The sequence below is a fragment of the Rhinoderma darwinii genome, chromosome 4 (genome assembly GCF_050947455.1).
Source record: "Rhinoderma darwinii isolate aRhiDar2 chromosome 4, aRhiDar2.hap1, whole genome shotgun sequence".
Taxonomy (NCBI): domain Eukaryota; kingdom Metazoa; phylum Chordata; class Amphibia; order Anura; family Rhinodermatidae; genus Rhinoderma; species Rhinoderma darwinii.
Window position 1 is genome coordinate 282,901,932 of NC_134690.1, and position 20,154 is coordinate 282,922,085.

Below are 20,154 nucleotides of genomic sequence, written 5' to 3' on the forward strand. Positions count from 1 at the left end.
GGAGGGTCTTTTTTTGCTCTCCCTGTAGAAGTCTGAATCTTCAATCCCCGGACGGGGATTGGGGATTCCGCTACAGGAGAAGTGAGTGACTACTCTGTCCATATATGGACACAGCGACGTCACTCACTTCTGAAGCGGAATCCCCGACCCCGTGGCCGGGGATTGCGCTACAGGAGAAGCGAGTGACTAAACTGTCCATATATGGACATTGAAGTCAGTGACTTCTCCTGGAAAGGGGCGGGTATGGCGGCACTGCCTTCAGGGGGCTGGGTGGCATTCCCACCAGGGGGCTGGGTGGCATTCCCACCAGGGGGCTGGGTGGCATTCCCACCAGGGGGCTGTGTTTGGCAACAAATTTAAATGAAATTCATCAGATTTTAAAACGGACAGGGAAAAAACGAATGCAAAACGGGACAAAATCGGCCGTTAAAAACGGCAAACACGACCCAGAACGGATGCAAACCGGCCGGGAAAAACGGCCCAAAACGGACGATTTTATCGGCCGACACTCGGACCCTGTCGTGTGAATGAGGCGTTAGGCCTCGTTTACATCAGCGTTGGAGGCTTCGTTAAGGGCCTCAATCGCAGATCCGGCCAAGATTACCGGAGACCATAGCGCAGCATGCTGTGCTATTATATCTGGTAAAACAATGGACACCTCAACCGAAAGCTGTCGGAACCCATTAAAGTCCATGGGTTCCATCTGCTGCCAATAGCATCCGTCATGCAACAGAAACTTTGCTTCCGTTATTACCTTGTTATGCTCCTCTGACAGAGCAGAACAATGGAACACACTGACACAGGTGTGAACATAGCCTAATGTATTTCTCATCCGTGTGCTACCCGTCTGAACAACCGACAGCACACTGACTCATGCAATTCAATGGGGCTATCAATACGCACAAGTTTTCATTCACAGAGAGAAAAACGCACAGCATGCCCCCATTCTGGTCTATTTTTGCGAACCGGACTGTTTTCTGTTGATGCCAATCTGACAAGGCCCAAGCACTTTCCAACTATAGACTTTTAGCTTATCTGTAGGATAGATTTTAAAAGGATCTGAACACATTGATCATTGATGGCAGAAAAGTAGAGAACATTTTCACGCTACATTAAAGTTTAGTTGTTTTTTTTAATGTTTTTTGCCTGGATTTACTCTCATAACTTCTGCTAGCAACAGTTAACCTCCTTGCAAGTTGTTTCTAAGTGGTAACTCTTTTTGTTACATTGCAAGAAGTAAAATAAAAGGGAGGGGGATGGAATTAAAACTTATCTGCCAAAATAGACACTGTCGTTTCAACAAAAACTTAGCATAAATCAATAGTATAATCCAATAAGAAACTTTGTAAAACATCCTATTACACTAAAATGAGGTCTCCCAATATCAAGTTATTCATCCCCTCTCTAACTGTTCACTCACTCTAAATTTACTACTAAATCCATCTCCTCAAGATGAGATGAATTATCAGCTCACTGAAGGATCAAGTTACATACTTCTACTGCTCATAGAAGTCTATGGGGAGCAGAGAGGGAGGAAGGAGCAGGAGCAGAGTGAGAAAGAGGTAGAGACACACACGTTGCTACAGCTTCTGAAGTGCTCGCACCTCTCTGGATTCTCAGCTACACACACTGCTCATTACTACTGTATAATCTTCTCCATGTTGCTGCTGTTTCTTTAGGGCGTGCTACTAAGAGATAGAGAAGAGGAGAGGAGATCCTCCTCCCCAATGTGTGCAGTGTATAGGAGACATGAAAGCAGTGAGGCTCAGGGAAAATTAGCTAAAAAAAAATTAAAAAATGAATACAAGTGATATAATGGCCAGATATAGTTATTCCTCATGTACACTCATATGACACCTCCGGCAGGGCCTTATAGAAGTACTAAGATGGCACTACATGAACCCGCTCTATACTCCCCCCACCTGACTTCCGCCATATAGAACATAAAATAAAAAATGTTATACAGATAGATATAGAAAAAAAAAATAGGAAAGCAGTAGAGCTCCAGTGGTGGGTGCAACTCCTCCTAGGCTCAGGCTAAGAGCCCTCAGATAAACAGCAAGCAAAAGAATTGAGACAGCTATCCAAAGTAGTGGATGAAAAAAAAAAAAGGCGTTTATTCACCCCACAGGCAGGCAACGTTTCGAACAGCCTTACTGGGATCTTTCTCAAGGCTTGACAAAGATCCCAGTAAGCCGGATCGAAACATTGCCTGCCTCTGGGGTGAATAAACACACCTTTTTTTTCATCCACTACTTTAGATAGCTGCCTCAATTCTTTTGCTTGATAGAGATATACGAGTATATATATATTTAGCCAGTAAGGGGATAACCATAGCTCGAATATTAACCCACAGGTTAATATTGCTGGTTATAGCGCTGGTCTTTAATGAATGGATCAGTTATGCTTAACCCCTTAAGGACGCAGCCTAGTTTGGGCCTTAAGGCTCAGAGCCCATTTTTCAAATCTGACATATTTCACTTTATGTGGTAATAACGTCGGAATGCTTAAACCTATCCAAGCGATTCTGAGATTGTTTTCTCGTGACACTTTGGGCTTCATGTTCGTGGTAAAATTTGGTCGATATATTCAGTCTTTATTTGTGAAAAATTGCAAAATTTAGAGAAAATTTACAAAAAATAGCATTTTTCAGAATTTAAATGCATCTGCTTGAAAAACAGACGGTTATACCACCCAAAATAGTTACTAGTTCACATTTCCCATATGTCTACTTTTGATTGGCATCGTTTTTTGAACATTCTTTTATTTTTCTTGGACGTTACAAGGCTTAGAACATAAACAGCAATTTCTCATATTCTTAAGAAAATTTCAAAAGCCTTTTTTTGAAGGTGCCAGTTCAGTTCTGAAGTGGATTTGAGGGGACTATGTGTTAGAAACCCCCATAAAACACCCCATTTTAAAAACTAGACCCCTCAAAGTATTCAAAACAGCATATAGAAAGTTTTTTAACCCTTCAGGCATTTCACAGGAATTAAAGCAAAGTGGAAATTAAATTTGCAAATTTCATTTTTTCTGCTGAATTTCAATTTTATTCAATTTTTTTTTAGTAACAGAGAAGGTTTTACCAGAGAAACACTACTAAATATGTATTGTCCAGATTCTGCAGTTTTTAGAAATGTCCCACATGTGGCCCTACTGCGCTCGTGGACTAAAACACAAGCCCTAGAAGCAAAGAAGCACCTAGTGCATTTTGAGGCCTCTTTTTTATTAGAATATATTTTAGGCAGCATGCCAGGTTTGAAGAGGCGTTGAGGTATCAAAACAATGGAAACCCACCAGAAGTGACCCCATTTTGGAAATTACACCCCTCAAGGAATTCATTTATGGTTTTTGTTATCATTTTGACCGCACAGGTTTTTCACAGCACCTATTTGAATTGGGCTGTGAAATGAAAAAAATTATATTTTTTCCAATAAGATGTCATTTTTGATCAAAATTTCTTATTTTCACAGGGAACAACATACCCCATTTTGTTGCCCAATTTGTCCTTAGTGCGGCAATACCCCATTTGTGGTGATAAACTGCCGTTTGGGCCCATGGGAGGGCTCAGACGGAAAGGAGCGCTATGTGTTTGTTGGAGTCCAGATTTTGCTGGATTGGTTTTCGGGTGCCATGTTGCATTTGCAGAGCCCCAGAGGTATCAAAGCAATGGAAACCCACCAGAAGTGACCCCATTTTGGAAACTACACCCCTCAAGGAATTCATTTATGGTTTTTGTTATCATTTTGACCGCACAGTTTTTTCACAGCACCTATTTGAATTGGGCTGTGAAATGAAAAAAATTATATTTTTTCCAATAAGATGTCATTTTTGATCAAAATTTCTTATTTTCACAGGGAACAACATACCCCATTTTGTTGCCCAATTTGTCCTTAGTGCGGCAATACCCCATTTGTGGTGATAAACTGCCCTTTGGGCCCATGGGAGGGCTCAGAAGGAAAGGACCACCATTTGGCCTACTGGAGCTTTTCTGGTGCTAAGTCATGTGTGCAGAAGCCCCTGAGGTACCAGTACAGTTGAAACCCCCGAGAAGTGACCCCATTTTAAAAACTACACCCCTTAAGACATTCATCTAGAGGTGTAGTGAGCATTTTGACCCCACAGGTACTGTGTAAAAGATAATGCGCAGCAGATGGTGCAGTGTGAGATTTGCAATTTTATATATGTATATGCCATTTCAGTGTCCAATATAGTGTGCCCAGCATGCGCCACCGGAGATATACACCCCTTAAATTGTAATGTGGGTTCTCCTGGGTACGACAATACCCTACATGTGGCTGTTATCAGCTGCCTGGGCATACGGCAGGGCTCAGAAGGGAAAGATGAGGGGGGTAAGCTGTGCGGAGTGCATCAGGGTAAATTGAAAATCAAGGGATGTATGATACATTTTAAAACAATCTTTTATACAGAGCCCTGGTTTTTCGGGCCACGTGTCACATTGGTATATTGTGTTCTTCCTTATCCCCCTCTTATAGCAGACTCTGCACCTCTTTTGACTCTTTCCCTTTCCACCGGTTTGGGGACCTTCTCCTGGAAAGTGTTGCCCTGGTACGATGCGCCCCCCCTTCCTGGTCCCTAAAGATTAGATCTTGAAATTCCAGGAAAGTTCCCCTCTGGCCTGCACATCGACGTAGCACATACGCATTGTACAAAGCCATCTGTATGATGTGCCCGGCCAGCTTCTTATACCTCACCGCATGGCGCTGTAGGGCTTCAGGACTTGATTTGACAAGTCCATCCCTCCCATGTACCTATTGTAGTCCAGGATGCAGTCTGGTTTGGGGGTGGCCTTTCCTTCATATATCCTAAATCTGTAGGTATACCCTGATGCACTCTCGCAGCTTATACATCTTCACGCCATACCTTGCCCTCTTACCTGGCAGGTACTGGCGGAATTGAACCCTCCCTTTAAAATGTACCAGGGACTCATCAATAGAAAAACACTTCTCGGGGGTGTATGCTTGGGAAAACCGGGCACTGGAACGGTCTAATAGGGGTCTCCGTTTATACAAACGGTCAAAACTGGGGTCATCTCGGAGTGGGCACGGCTCATTATCAGTATAATGTAAGAAGCGAAGTATTGCCTCATTTATTTATTTTTTTAGGTTCCAGTTCATTTCTGAAGTTGCTTTGAGGGGCCCATATATTAGAAACCCCTATCAAACACCCCATTTTAGAAACTAGACCCCTCAAAGTATTCACAACAGCATTTAGAAAGTTTATGAACCCTTTAGGTGTTTCACAGAAATTTAGAGCAAAGTAGAGGTGACATTTACTCTTTTTATACCATTTTTTTTATAACACAAAAGGATTTATCAGAGAAACGCAACTCAATACTTATTGCCCAGATTCTGCAGTTTAGAGAAATATCCCACATGTGGCCCTCGGGCGGTAATGGACTGAAGCACCGGCCTCCGAAGCAAAGGAGCACCTAGCGGATTTTGAGCCCTCTTTTTTATTAGGCACCATGTCCGGTTTGAAGAGGTCTTGTGGTGCCAAAACATTGGAAACCCCCCAAAAGTGACCCCAATTTGGAAACTAGACCCCTTGAGGAATCCATTGTAGTTTTCATGGGGTGCATGCGGCTTTTTGATCAGTTTTTATTCCATTTTTAGGTGGCGTGGTGACTAACAAACAGCAATTCTACTATTGTTTTTGTATACTTTTTTTTTTACAGCGTTCACCGTGCGCTATAAATGACATATTCACTTTATTCAGCGTGGCGATACGATTACGGCGATACCAGATGTTTATAGTTTTTTTTTATGTCTTATGGCGTTTGCACAATAAAATACGTTTTGTAAACAATCATTCACTTTTTGTGTTACCTTATTCTAAGAGCCAGAACGTTTTTATTTTTCAATCAATAAAGCCGTGCGAGGACTTATTTTTTGCGTAACGAACTGTATTTTCCATCAGTACCATTTTTAGGTACATGCGACTTTTTGATCTCTTTTTATTCCATTTTTTGGGAGGTGAAGTGACCAAACAATTGTGATTGTGGTACGGTTTATTAATATTTTTTTTTACGGCGTTCACCGTGCGGGATAAATAACAAAATAATTTTGTAGTTCAGGCCGTTACGGACGCGGCGATACCAATTATGTATAGTTTATTTGTTTGTTTATATATTTTTATTAATAATAAAGGCCTGATAAGGGAAAAAGTGGGACTTTTACTTTTATTACTTTTAAAACTTTTATTTTCTTATTTTTACACATCTTTTTTTAACTTTTTTTTTACTTTATTACTTTGTCCCACTAGGGGACATGAGGGCAGGAGGCCCTGATCGCTATTCTAATACACTGCACTACATGCGTAGTGCAGTGTATTAGAACTGTCAGCTACTCACTGACAGCAAGCATAGTGGGTCCTGACGTTGTCAGGACCCACTAGGCTTCAGTCTATGGCATAGCCGGACGCCATTGTTTGGTGTCCGGTTGCCATAGTCACCATCGCCGGCCGCTATCGCGTAGCAGGCCGGCGATGGCAGCTTAACCCCTAAAAAGCCGCGATCTCTATAGAACGCGGCTTTTAAGGGGTTAATCAGCGGGGACACAGCGATCGGTCCCCGCTGTAGGAGCTGTGACAGCTGCTGAACAAGACAGCAGCGTCACAGCTCCTGTATGTGTCGGGAGGACGGCCGAAACGGCCGTTACTCCCGAGACGTACTATTACGGCATGGAGCGCGAACGATACAGCTGCCATGACGTAATAGTACGTCAAGGAGCGGGAAGGGGTTAAGGTGTACCTAACTTTTTCGGTGTTCTTTATACAATACCGTGAGACTATCATTGGGATGATGTATACTTCTGCATTGTACTTTTTGAAAAATAAAAACCAATTGAATTTCATTATTTAGCAGTTTTTCCCTCTGCATGCTCTCTAATTCTCAGTTTTTTCCTATGATAGTGGAAAGAGCCTAAAAGCTGTCAAGTATACACTGCACACATATGAAGAAGCCGCAGCAGCGTGGTGGGGACGACACATTATACAGCCATGACGAGCAGTGTAGCTGTGAACGGAGCACTCTGGTGACAAATCTTACAAGCAGCCTGTGCCTCTCACTCTGCTCCCCCCACGACTTGAAGTTGCAGGCAGTGAATGACACCTCCCACTTTCTGCAGCCGTCAATTTTGCTTGACAACAGGGGTGGACAGCAGATTACAGGAAGGGAGACACCTAGTGGTAGCAACTTCACACATAGTTTGCATGGATAAAACTAAAAGTTGTTCTATAATCGGGTATACTATTAGATTAGCATAAGTGGTTTGAAAAGTTAGTGTCCATTTAACATTTTCTCGAAAACAGATTTTCTAAAAATAAACCTACCCAAAAAAAGAAAAAAAAAGGGAAATACATGAAAATTAATTCTCAAAGTATAAGTACGACTCCCAAGTGTTTAATGGCAAAAAAAATAAAAAAATACTTACCAGGTCATTGCTAGGAATTGCAAAATACAAAAGAGAACCGCCAAGCCTTTCTTTTCCCACTGAGGAATGAAGTGCAGAAAAAAACAATTAGGCAAGTACATCCAAAGCATTTGGAAATCTCATGCAAGACCCTCCACTGGCAGCATATGGATAATTAGCTCCGACAGTTGGACTTCCACCAATTAGGTATTGATGGCCCATCCAGAGGATGGGACATTACTTTTAGGACTGTAAAATCCCTTTAACCTGCCTACCAATAAAAACTGTTTAAAAAAAAATTCCTTTACATTTTTACAATATTATTTAGACTATGACACTTTCTAGAATATGCCGATTGGTGTAATAGTTCAAATGCATGCAGTGGCCTGTTTAGAAGCAGGAGTATCTGAGCCCATGCAGATCAAATGTCCTGGCAGTACAGTAATTCGGAAGCAGCATGTACTGTGCATATATAATCAGCTGACTGAACAGTCCCATTTTACATACAAACTTCTACACCAGGGGTACTCAACTAGCGGACCGCGGAAGGAGTATCACTAGATAACACGACTGCCTGTAGAGGAGGCCTGGCTACTTGACTGATGACAGGGATTTGGAGCAGCAGCAGAAAGGTCTTTATCATATTGGAGGGAAATTAGATTGTCGTGTGATGCTGCTTCACGTCTTTACGTAGAGCAGCAGTTCCTACATTTGTGCCCTGGCCACGCCTTACTTTCTACTTGCAGATTCAGCACTGTGCCATGTTTTGTTCCTCTAGGAACATACAGAAGAATTGCCACATGGCAAAGTACCGTAAAGAGCTACTATTTCCACCACCACCCGAGCTTGCCCCTCTTCTGGCAGGCTTTATTCTGTCGCAGTCACCTGCTCCGGAGCTGCAGCAGGCCTAACCCTGGAACATGTTGCAGATGTTCTGGCCCTACCTGTGCTCATCTCTTTATCACAGCCAGTACCATCAATACCACCCTCCTCGGACGAGGTCTTTGCCACCTCGTTACCTAAACATCACCATCATCCCCACCACTTCTTTCAGTCTGTTTTGATGTCTCATGGGCTACTTGAACCCCACCCCCTCACCATATACACCTCCATAACTGCAAATACCACCACAGCTACCACCCCCACAACACACTAAAAGCGGACAGTCAAACAACTTCTCATCATCACTATGTTGTTGAGTATCTTCCTTATCCGTAGCCCCCCGGGTGCTGGCTCTTAGGATAAAAGGTGGCACACCACTTGGAGGGCGTAGTGAGGACAGATGACGGAATGGGAAAGGCTTCTATAAGCGTGCCAAGTAACTGTGGAGAGCAGGAATCCACAGAATCCTGGCTAAAAGTCATAGCGTCAGAGTACTCCTGAGATGACGGAGCGCGAGAACAACCAGTCCACACCAGTCGTATCCTCCAAAATAACATGCCCACTGGAGGATGAACAACTCTGTGCTGCTGTTATTAGTACTGGGCATATGGCGCTCTGTGAAGCACTAACAGCAATTTCGGTAGGGTATTTGAAAAAATGCGAACAACAGGCCGAGATATTTTATGTTGCACAGTAACAATTAATACTAAATTAATTGTGCGATGGACAAACACTAATGTCCAACGCCACTGCTTTTCACTGCGATTTCTGTATAGTATTTTTAAAAAATGCACACAACAGGCCAAGAGATTCAATTCTGCGCATTAAAAATGGAGCTGAATGATTGGGCGATGAACAAACGCTCTGTCCACTTTTCAGTGCCATCGCCAATTACTGTACTGAAATTACTGTACGCTCGTTTTGAAAAAAGCAGATTTGCTGTGTGATGTGAAGGCGATTTCAATTGGGATGCGATACACTGTCAGTGAATGTACATAAGCCAGTAAAGCCCAGCACAGCGTAACCAACACACACGCACGTTTCACTGTTCTTCTCCTGCTCAGTACTGGTCCGATCTAGAAGTTTTGTGACTCATGTTCACTGCGTATCTCTCGGTCACAGAGATGATCTTCTGCTATGCTGCTCTGCCTAAAATGGGTGGTGGAGCATACTGCCTCCTGATTGGCTGGGAAATCGGTTTACAAGACATTATGAGCTGGCCTCAAGTCATATGATCCTTCCTCCTCTCTGCCAAGTGGCGGACACCATCTTTATATTAGCAATTTTATCAGGTTCAGCCTAAACAAATTCATACCAAAGTTCGGCCGTTTCGGTTCGCACATCTCTAACCAGAAAGTTTTACAGCGCTAACGGCAGCATATGGAGAGCCTGAAGTCATTCTAAGTAAATTAGATGGGGCATTTTTTTTACACTTCCTAATGATATATATTGAGTTTGGCTTTATATTTAGGTTTCCTAAATATGATAAAAGTACCAGGTTGTGTGGGTTGAATTTCAGTTAGGGCTTTATGTCCCCTGAAACTACACCTGTGATGGTTATTTGAACAGTTTTTACATAAATCATGTGCTTTTACTATGTGTTAACAAAACGAAATTAAAATTATATACATCCAAAGCTGGCCATATAACTAAATATAACTAAATCCCTTCATAATGGAAGCCATGACACTAGTGTGAACAAAGCCTAAGCTGTTGCTAGATGCCTCTGGCTTTTCTGTAATGAGGACCAAAAATAAAATAAAATCAAAATCAAAACGCTCAATCCTTCCCTTCTAGAGCAGGCTCCGGGGGACTGTCAGTTTGCCCCCATACTCTTTACCATGTGGTATAAATAATGCATTAATATTATTCTACTAATCAAAACGAATAGGATACCAAATTATTTTTTTCAACGTTTTAGTATTTTTGCACAATAAAAGCATTTAGGCTATGTTCACACGGAGTATTTTGGGGGAGGAATATCTGCCTCAAAGTTCCAAACGGAATTTTGAGGCAGATATTCCTCCCCCAAAATACTCCGTGTGAACAGCAATTATCGCGCCGTTTTTCGCCCGCGGCCATTGAGCGCCGCGGGCATAAAACAGCGAGATATACGCTTTCTCCTGCCTCCCATTGAAGTCAATGGGAGGTCGGAGGCGGAAGCGCCCGAAGATAGGGCATGTCGCTTCTTTTTCCGCGAGGCAGTTTTACTGCTCGCGGGAAAAAGACGCCGACGCCTCCCATTGAAATCAATGGGAGGCGTTCTCGGGCCGTTTCTGCCGAGTTTTGCGACGCGGTTTCCGCGTCAAAAAACTCGGCAAAATACCCCGTGTGACCATAGCCTTAGAGAGAAAAAATAAATAAATAAAAAATAAGCATGTCATCGCATTCCAAGAGCCATAATATTAAAAAATAATAATAATTTGTTGACGTAGTCTTACCAGGGCTTCCGCCATGGACAGACCCTCTGACGCGGATGTGCACAGACCTCATAGAAAAGGGGATTTTTTATTAGGCTGGAATCACAAGGCTGAAGTAGACTGCACTGATTCAGTAAAAAAAAAAAAATAGAACCCTTTCACTACGGTGACAAACGGAAACCGTTAGCAAAGTATCCGTCACTATTGAGAACAAAGGTGATGCAAAAGTAAGCTATGGTTTCCGTTTGCCTTTCTGTTGAGGGGTTCCCCTGACCGAACCCCTCAACGGAAAGACAACGCTGATGTGAACAGGCCCTAAGACTGATATGTCTTCACTCTTTTGTATCCACTCCTGTTTGGCTCAAAAAACAAGCACTGTCATTGATGTCAATGGGAGGTCAGAGGCGTAACCGCGCGAAGATAGAGCATGTCCCTTGTTTCTCCCGCGATAGGGCATGTCCCTTCTTTCTCCCGCGAGCCTATTTTACCGCTCGCTGGAGAAAACAGCCCCTGCCTCCCATTGAAATCAATGGGAGGCATTTTCAACCGGTTTTTGGCAAAAGTTTGGCGGCGCTGTTTCCCTGTCAAAAAACTGTGTGAGAACCCAGCCAAAAGCTGTTTTTTTTTAAAGTAGAAAATGTTTGAATAAATAAATTACAAAAAGTGTGAATAGCTTTTAAAGGGTCTAAATAGGCTGCATCCTTATCAGGGTTAATACTGAGGAGGCTGTATGGTCAAAAAAAAAAATGGTACTAAACCGTATTAAATAATATACATATAGAATGTTTAAACTTACCCAAAATACAGCGCACAAAGTACAGATCAAACAGAGCTGTTAAGAAATATAAAAAGAATGCAATAAAACAAAAACAAGAATAAATAATTCATATTCATTATTCAAAAATACATAAAGTCTAATCTGTTGCCAAATAAAAACTATGAAGAATCTAGAAAATGACAAAGCCTATAGACAGACGGCTCACAATAAAGTGTAAGGGTATATGCACACGATAGCAGGCATTTACGTCTGAAAAGACAGACTGTTTTCAGGAGAAAACAGCTGCCTCGTTTCAGTCGTAAATGCTCCTCCTCGCATTTTGCGAGGCTTCTCTGACAGCCGTAAATTTTGAGCTGCTCTTCATTGACTTCAATGAAGAATGGCTCAAATTACGTCTGAAAGAAGTGTCCTGCACTTCTTTTGACGAGGCTGTATATTTACGCGTCGTCGTTTGACAGCTGTCAAACGACGACGCGTAAATGACAGGTTGACTGCACAGTACGTGGGCAGATGTTTGCCGACGTATTGTAGCCCTATTTTCAGACGTAAAACGAGGCATAATACGCCTCGTTAACGCCTGAAAATAGGTCGTGTGAACTCAGCCTTACTCTTACTTCGGAGGCTCGGTCATCATATTGATGTTGTGAAAGTTCACAAGGAAGCACACCATAAATAACATACTTACTGCAGGCTAATATTTTAGTTTTCACACTTTCTATCCATTACTCTGAAATTATGCGGGTGGTTCTGATCACCCATACCTTCTGAAACGGGGAACTTTCCACAAGGTCTGAACATCGAACTTTTCAATACTCACCAGCATAATTATTGTAGCAATCAATCTGGTTGGTTCAAACATCTTTTTAAGTTGCTTAAGTGGACCCATAAGGAAACATGTGCTGGAATCACAATGAAGAATAAAGAGACAGAATTAAGAACCCCAAAAATATCAAATCATCTCATCCCCTTCCCATATATTCTTTAACACGCTTTTTTACGGCAGTCATTAAGGGTACTTATGCCACAGAAACTAAACTTTTTCTCCTCACAAAATTATAAAAAAAAAAAAAGAAGCTACACAATAGGTGTCGTGTCGGTTACGACTTAAAGTATAAAACTAGTACGTTATTTAATCAGCACGATGAACGCCGTAAAAAATTTAATAATGTCAGAATTGCTATTTTCTGCTCATCCTGCATAAGAAAAGAAAAAGAAAAAAAAGTCAGATGTACCCCAAAATGGTACCATAAATACTGCAAGTCATCCTGCAAAAATGTACCCTCATACTGCAATCTGTGAATACAATTTATGGCTCTTAAAATTAGACACAAAAACAAAACTATTATTTTTATTTTTTTTTTTTAAAAGGGGAGGGTTTTTTATTGTACAATAGTAAAATAAAAAAAAATGAAATTTATTGCCATAAGCGTAACGACCCCCAGAATAAAGTCAATACGTTATTTATAACAAACGGTGTAAATTTAAGATGCAAAAAAATAAAAATAAATTTAAAAATGTGGGAATTTGTTTTTATTCCCGAAAAACGTAAGACATACGTACCCCAAATATGTACCCCATTAAAAAACAACTCATTCCACTAAAAACAAGGCCTCAAACGGCTATGTCTATGAAAATAATAAAAAAAAGTTATGGCTTTTGAAATGCAACAAAGTAACAAATAAAAACACTTTGTCTATAAGACTGGTCTTATAAAGTCTATCTACATACAGATACACCTTTAGGGTATGTGCACATGATAGCAGGCATTTACGTCTGAAAAGACACTGTTTTCAGGAAAAAACAGCTGCCTCGTTTCAGCCGTAATTGCTCCTCCTCGCATTTTGCGAGGCTTCTTCGACAGCTGTAAATTTTGAGCTGTGCTTCATTGAGTTCAATGAAGAACGGCTCAAATTACGTCTGAAAGAAGTGTCCTGCACTTCTTTTGACGAGGCTGTATTTTTACGCGTCGTCGTTTGACAGCTGTCAATCGACGACGCGTAAATGACAGGTTGTCTGCACAGTACGTCGGCAAACCCATTCAGATGAATGGGCAGATGTTTGCCGACGTATTGTAGCCCTATTTTCAGACATAAAACGAGGCATAATACGCCTCGTTTACGTCTGAAAATAGGTCGTGTGAACTCAGCCTTAGGAAACGACACAGGTTTACCTACGATAAAAACTAACAGCGATAAAAGAAAAAAAAACTATTATATTACAGGTTACTAAAAATAAAGACATTTTTTAAAACCCAAGTTTATGATCCCCCTGAAAACTTTTCCTGGTTTTAATTTCTAAATTACTAGAGAAGAGTCTTGAGACTTGGTGTACGGCCTCGGCTTCATCTGGGCACGCGTAGGATGCCAGACGACTCTTCTCTGGTAATGTACAATACAGCGCATACTTTATTAGAACACTTTTGTTGCCAAAATGCTTGGACAGTTTTGAGCGGGGGCATGTTTAGGATGCTAAACCCCAGCAGTATAACATGCTGGTGGATTAGTGCCCGAAAAGCTAGTGACCGATTCCCCTTAAGGCTGGGTTCACACTCACACATAGTGTAAAAACGCTTTGGAACCAGTCTAAACATCTGTACCAAAACCCGCAATGAAATTCGCATGTGTTACGTGCAGATTTCGTTGACTATTTTGGTGCATAATTTAGCGGATTTTATTCATTGCATTACAATGAATTCGTGGTTAAATTCTGCTGTATTTGCGCTACAGATGCAGCATGCGGAGAATCCACTGTGGAATAGTTATACGGCGAGTGCATGGGGTTTGTGAATACCCCATTTCACCAACATCTTCCTGCACTTTCAGCGCAGATTCCACAAGTACGCCATGTGTTAATTAATATACATTTTACTTCTTATAGTTCCCCCTCCCTTTAGGATCCACTCCTTGAAATATTCAGTGTGAACAGGGCTTAATGGAAACCTATTGCTAGATGAAGTAACCCATGTCTGGTAATGAATATGGGTGTTTGCTGAATGCTAACAATTGTCGGTCATGCAGTACTGTATGACAGAACTCCTCCAACGCCACATGGCAGACGGTTGGAAAATGAAAACATTTCCATTTCCTACAGCAGCAATTCTGCTAATACCTTTATATTAGGCAACTGCTGTATAAGCAATTACCTAATCCATTCTCCAATCGTGTATCCATGCTGTACCAAATTTATTTAGTATAGTTGTGCCTGTAAGTATTGTGGTCTAGAACAAAAAAAAAAAAAAAAAAAACTTTCCTTCTAGAGTAATATTCGCTCCCCTCAAAAATCAAAAAATATCCAAGCAAAACGGAACAATTCTATTTAGGGCTGGGTGAAGGCTCGGCACGTCTGCTGCACTTTTTTGTACATCAAGAGGTCTATGCTGCGATGGCTTTGGGAGAAATCTAATTACAATAATTTATGGATACAAAGACGTTGTCAGCGGAAGGCACAGGACCAGGCTGCCCATACACATTACATTAACCCTTCCCGACATTTGCCGTAAATGTACGTCATGGAAAGCATTGACTTCCCGCATCTTGCCGTACATTTACGCCGAATGTTTGGGACCGGCTCAGAAGCTGAGCCGGTGCCATCATCACCGGATCTTAGCTGTATCTTACAGCTGACATCCGGCTGTAACGGCAGGGACCGAAATGAGCTTCGATCCCCGCCATTAGCCCCTTAAGTGCAGCGCTCAAACGCGATCACTGCACTTAAGGTGTTTGCAGCTCATCGGAACCCCAGTAATGAAATTGCCGGGGTTCCGGTGGCTGCAATGGCAACCGGGGGCCTAATACTGGCCTCCCGGTCTGCTTAGCACCGAAGCCGGTCAAGATCCGCCCGGCGGCGGAGCCTGATAGGCTTCCGTAGCTGCCGGCAAGATGGCGCCGGGTCAGGAGCTGATCCGGCGTCATCAGCGGTGGAAGTCAGCTGTACTGTACAGCTGACATCCACCTGTAACGGCAGGAACAGGAGCTAGCTCCGATCCCTGCCATTAACCCCTTCGATGCAGCAATCGAAAGCGATTGCTGCATCATAGCGGTTACTAGCAGATCGCCAGCCCTGACAGGCAATCGGGACTGGCGACTGCTGTTATGGCAACAGGAGACACAATGGTCTCCTCTGCCATTACGGAAGCCGATTTAGGCCCCGCCGGGAGGCGAAGCCTAATCGGCTTGCTGTCAGTGAATGTTAGACAGATCTAATACATTGCACTACATAGGTAGTGCAATGTATTAGAAAAAAAAAAAAAATCTGACCGTTGGACCTTCAAGTCCCCTAGTGGGACTTGAGGAAAAAGTGTAAAAAAAAAGGTGTAAAAAAAAAAAAAGTGCAAAAAATAAAAGTTTGAAAACAGTAAAAGTTTCAAGTAATCAAATAAAACACAATCCCCCTTTTACTCTTATCAAGTCCTTTATTATTGAAAAATAATAAACCATATGTATTTGATATCGCCACGACCGTAGGTATCAAAATATTATATTATTTATTGCACACGGTGAACAGCGTAAAAAAAAAACGTAAAAAACGTTAGAGTTTGTTTTTTGGTCACTTTGCCCTACAAATATTAGAATAAAAAGTGATCAAAAAGTCGCACGTATCCAAAAATGGTACCTATAAAAACTATAGCTGGTCCCGCAAAAAACAAGCCCTCATACAACTACGTTGATAAAAAAATTAAAAAGTTATGGTTCTCACAACTTGGAGACAGAAAAAATACATTCTTTTTACAAAAGTAATTTTATTGTGCAAAAAGTTGTAAAACATGAAAAAGTTCTATAAATTAGGTATCGCCGGAATCGTACTGACCCGCAGAATAAAGTTAACATGTAATTTATAACGCATGGTGAACGCTGTATTAAAAAAAACGAAAAAAGCTGTGCCAGAATTACGTTTTTGTTCACCTTTTATCCTATTTTTTGGGATGCCAGGTAATCAAAAAGTTGCATGTACCCCAAAATGGTACCAATAATAACTACAGCTCGTCCCGCAACAAACCAGCCCTCATACCGCTACGTCTATGAAAAATAAAATTAGTTATGGCTCCAATAAGTCAGGAAATAAAAAAATATGCAGTTGTGCCCGAGGGGAACATTTCTTCTGTTTGAAGAGGCGATTTATCAAGGACCTAAAATTAGGGAACCAGGAAAGGGAGGGCCTAAACATATCCGCTGTAAGCGAGGGTGCCCGTATTACCAGGACAACACTTCCCAGCAAAATTCCCCAAACTGCAAAGGCGCGGAGTGTGGACCAAAAGGGGGATAAGAAAGGACGCCATATATCAGTGCGACACCGGCCTGTGCAGAAAGGATTGTGTCACAGCGTAACACACATCTATGGATCATTTTATTGTTTTTTTTACCCCATTATTATACCACCTGACTATGCCCCTTATATACTCTGCCCGGCTTACATATGCCCCCACATTATAAACGGAAACACCAGTAAGACTCCAAACAAAACTACTACCAAGCAAAATCCACGCTTCATAAGCCAAATGCCATTTCCTCCCATCTGAACCCTACAGCATCCCCAAACAGCAGTTTCCTTCCACATATATGGCACCGTCATACCCGGGAGAACCCTTTTAGCAATTTTTGGGGTGTGTCTCCAGTGGCACAAGCTGGGCACAACATATTTGCCACTGAAGGGCATATCTAGGGAAAAAAATAAATGTTGAATTTGCACCATCCACAGCGCATTCATTTATGGAAAAGACCTGTGGGGTGAAAATGCTCACTACACCCCTTAATAAATGCCTTGAGGGGTGCAGTTTCCATAATGGGGTCACTTCTCAGGGGTTTATTTTTATTATTTCACATCTGAGCCTCTGCAGTTGTGAACCAATACTTTGTAAATCGCCAAATTAGGCCTCAATTTTACATGGTACGCTTTCACTCCTGAGCCCTGTCATATGTCCAGGCAAAAGATTAGGGCCACATGTAGGGTGTTTCTAAAACCAGGAAACCCAGCATAAGAATTAGAGAGCTGTCTTGTTATGGTGGCACAAGCCGGGCACCACATATTGGCATATCTATGGAAAAAAAAATCCCATTTTCACTCTGCAACATCGAGTGCACACCAATTTCTGCCAATCACCTGCAGGGTTAAAATGCTTACTACACCCCTAGGTAAATGCATTGAGGGGTGTAGTTTCCAAAATGGGGTCACTTCTGGGGGGTTTCCACTGTTTTGGGCCCACAGAAACCAATCCAGCAACATCTGCACTCCAAATGGCGGTCCTTCCCTTCTGAGCCCTGCCGTGTGCCCAAACAGCAGTTTATGACCACATATGGGGTATTGCCGTACTCGGGAGAAATTGGTTTACAAATGTTGGGTTCTTTTTTTTTTCCTTTATTTGTTGCGAAAATGAAAAAATTTGAGCTAAAGCTACGTCTTATTGAAGAAAAAGGATTGTTTTTATTTTCACTGCCCAATTCTAATAAATTCTATGAAACATCTGTGGGGTCAAAATGCTCACTACACCCCTAGATGAATTCCTCAAGAGTGGTAGTTTCCTAAATGGTGTCACTTTTTGGGCGTTTTCATTGTTTTTTCCCCTCAGGGGCTTTGTAAATGTGACATGGCCTCCGCAAACCATTCCTGCTCAATGTGATCTCCAAAAGCCAAATAGCGCTCTTTCCCTTCTAAGCCACGCCGTGTCTTCAAACAGCCGTTTATTACCACATGTGGGGCATTGTTTTACTCGGGAGAAATTTCTTTACAAATTTTGTGGTGCTTTTTCTCCTTTAGTCCTTGTGGAAATGAGAGAAAAAAAATAAAAAATAAAAAAAAAAATCGCTAAACCTACATTTTCTTTGAAAAAAATGTTGATTTTTATTTTCATGGCCTACTTCCAATAATTTCTGTAAAAAACCTGTGCGGTCAAAATGCTCACTGTACCCCTAGATAATTTCCTTGAGATGTGTAGTTTCCCAGATGGGGTCACTTTTGGGGGATTTTGACTGTTTTGGCACCGCAAGAGCCCTTCAAACCTGACATGATGCCTAAAATTTATTCTAACAAAAATAAGGCCCCAAAATCCACTAGGTGCTCCTTTGCTTCTGAGGCCGGTGCTTCAGTCCAGTAGCACGCTATGGTCACATGTGGGATATTTCCTAAAACTGCAGAAACTGGGCAACAAATATTGAGTTGCATTTCTCTGGTAAAACCTTCTGTGTTATAAAAAAAAATTGTATTAAAAATTTATTTCTGCAAAATAATATGAAATTTGTAAATTTCACCTCTACTTTGCTTTAATTCCTGTGAAATGTGTAAAGGGTTAAGACATTTTCTAAATGCCGTTTTGAATACTTTGAGGGGTGAAGTTTTTAAAATGGGGTGACTTTTTGGGGGTTTCTAATATATAAGGCCCTCAAAGCCACTTCACAACTGAACTGGTCACTGTAAAAATGGCCTTTTGAAATTTTCTTGAAAATGTGAGAAATTGATGCTAAAGTTCTAAGCCTTGTGATATCATAGAAAAATAAAAGGATGTTCAAAAAACGATACCAATCTAAAGTAGACATATGGGGGATGTTAATTAGCAACAATTTTGTGTGGTGTAACTGCCTGTCTTACAAGCAGATACATTTAAACTGAGAAAAATGCTAATTTTTCGCTAAATTTTGGTGTTTTTCACAATTAAATACTGAACATATCGAGCAAATTTTGCCAGTAACTTAAAGTCCAATGTGTCACGAGAAAACAATCTCAGAATCGCTTGGATAGGTGAAAGCATTCCGGAGTTATTACCACATAAAGTGAAACATGTCAGATTTGAAAAATGAGGCTCGGTCAGGAAGGTCAAAAGTGGCTAAAGAGGGAAGGGGTTAATAACAAAATAATCAAGCATGCTGCGCCTCCATGTTTATAGTAGGTTTGTGTGCATGGACATGCATCGAGTATGGACGTGCAATATAGGACATGCATCGAGTTTTACCCAACAGACGCTGCGTGAAAAATGCTGAATGTCTGAACAGCTGCATTGAAATGCATGGGTCCGTGTGCTATCAGTTATTTCAACAGACTGCACACGGACAGGGAATAGGCTAGTCTGAATGAGCCCCAACACTGAGAAACTGGCCCCATGATTCCCACCTGAACTGCTTATATTCACAATACAAAACAAATATCACCAATGCTAAAAATGTAAATAGTTACATTTATGTTCCCAACAAAATTCGAGGATATCTTAACCACAACATATTAAAGTTATTGAGTCTCAATGCAGATTTAAAGAACAACCCCACTACATATTCACTAATAGGGCATATGGAGGCCATAAAGGGAGGAGCAGCTAGAAATAGGGGCAGACTTAAAGAGGCTCTGTCACCAGATTTTGCAACCCCTATCTGTTATTGCAGCAGATAGGCGCTGCAATGTAGATTACAGTAACGTTTTTATTTTTAAAAAACGAGCATTTTTGGCCAAGTTATGACCATTTTTGTAGTTATGCAAATGAGGCTTGCAAAAGTCCAAGTGGGTGTGTTTAAAAGTAAAAGTCCAAGTGGGCGTGTATTATGTGCGTACATCGGGGCGTTTTTAATACTTTCACTAGCTGGGCGCTCTGAAGAGAAGTAACATCCTCTTCTCTTCAGAACGCCCAGCTTCTGACAGTGCAGATCTGTGACGTCACTCACAG

General features: G+C 41.6%; 1 protein-coding gene across 2 annotated transcripts in view; it reads right to left on the reverse strand.

Annotated features, from left to right (window-relative positions):
• SFT2D1 (SFT2 domain containing 1) overlaps nucleotides 1-20,154 on the reverse strand; it is an 87,576-nt gene that overhangs the window by 22,448 nt on the left and 44,974 nt on the right. For both annotated transcript variants that reach the window (XM_075864334.1, XM_075864332.1), the window contains exons 4-6: nucleotides 12,331-12,412; nucleotides 11,532-11,567; nucleotides 7,455-7,513 (exon numbers count right to left, since the gene is read on the reverse strand). In XM_075864334.1, the coding sequence (XP_075720449.1) occupies nucleotides 7,455-7,513; nucleotides 11,532-11,567; nucleotides 12,331-12,412 (177 nt within the window). The remainder of the gene's footprint in view (nucleotides 1-7,454; nucleotides 7,514-11,531; nucleotides 11,568-12,330; nucleotides 12,413-20,154) is intronic.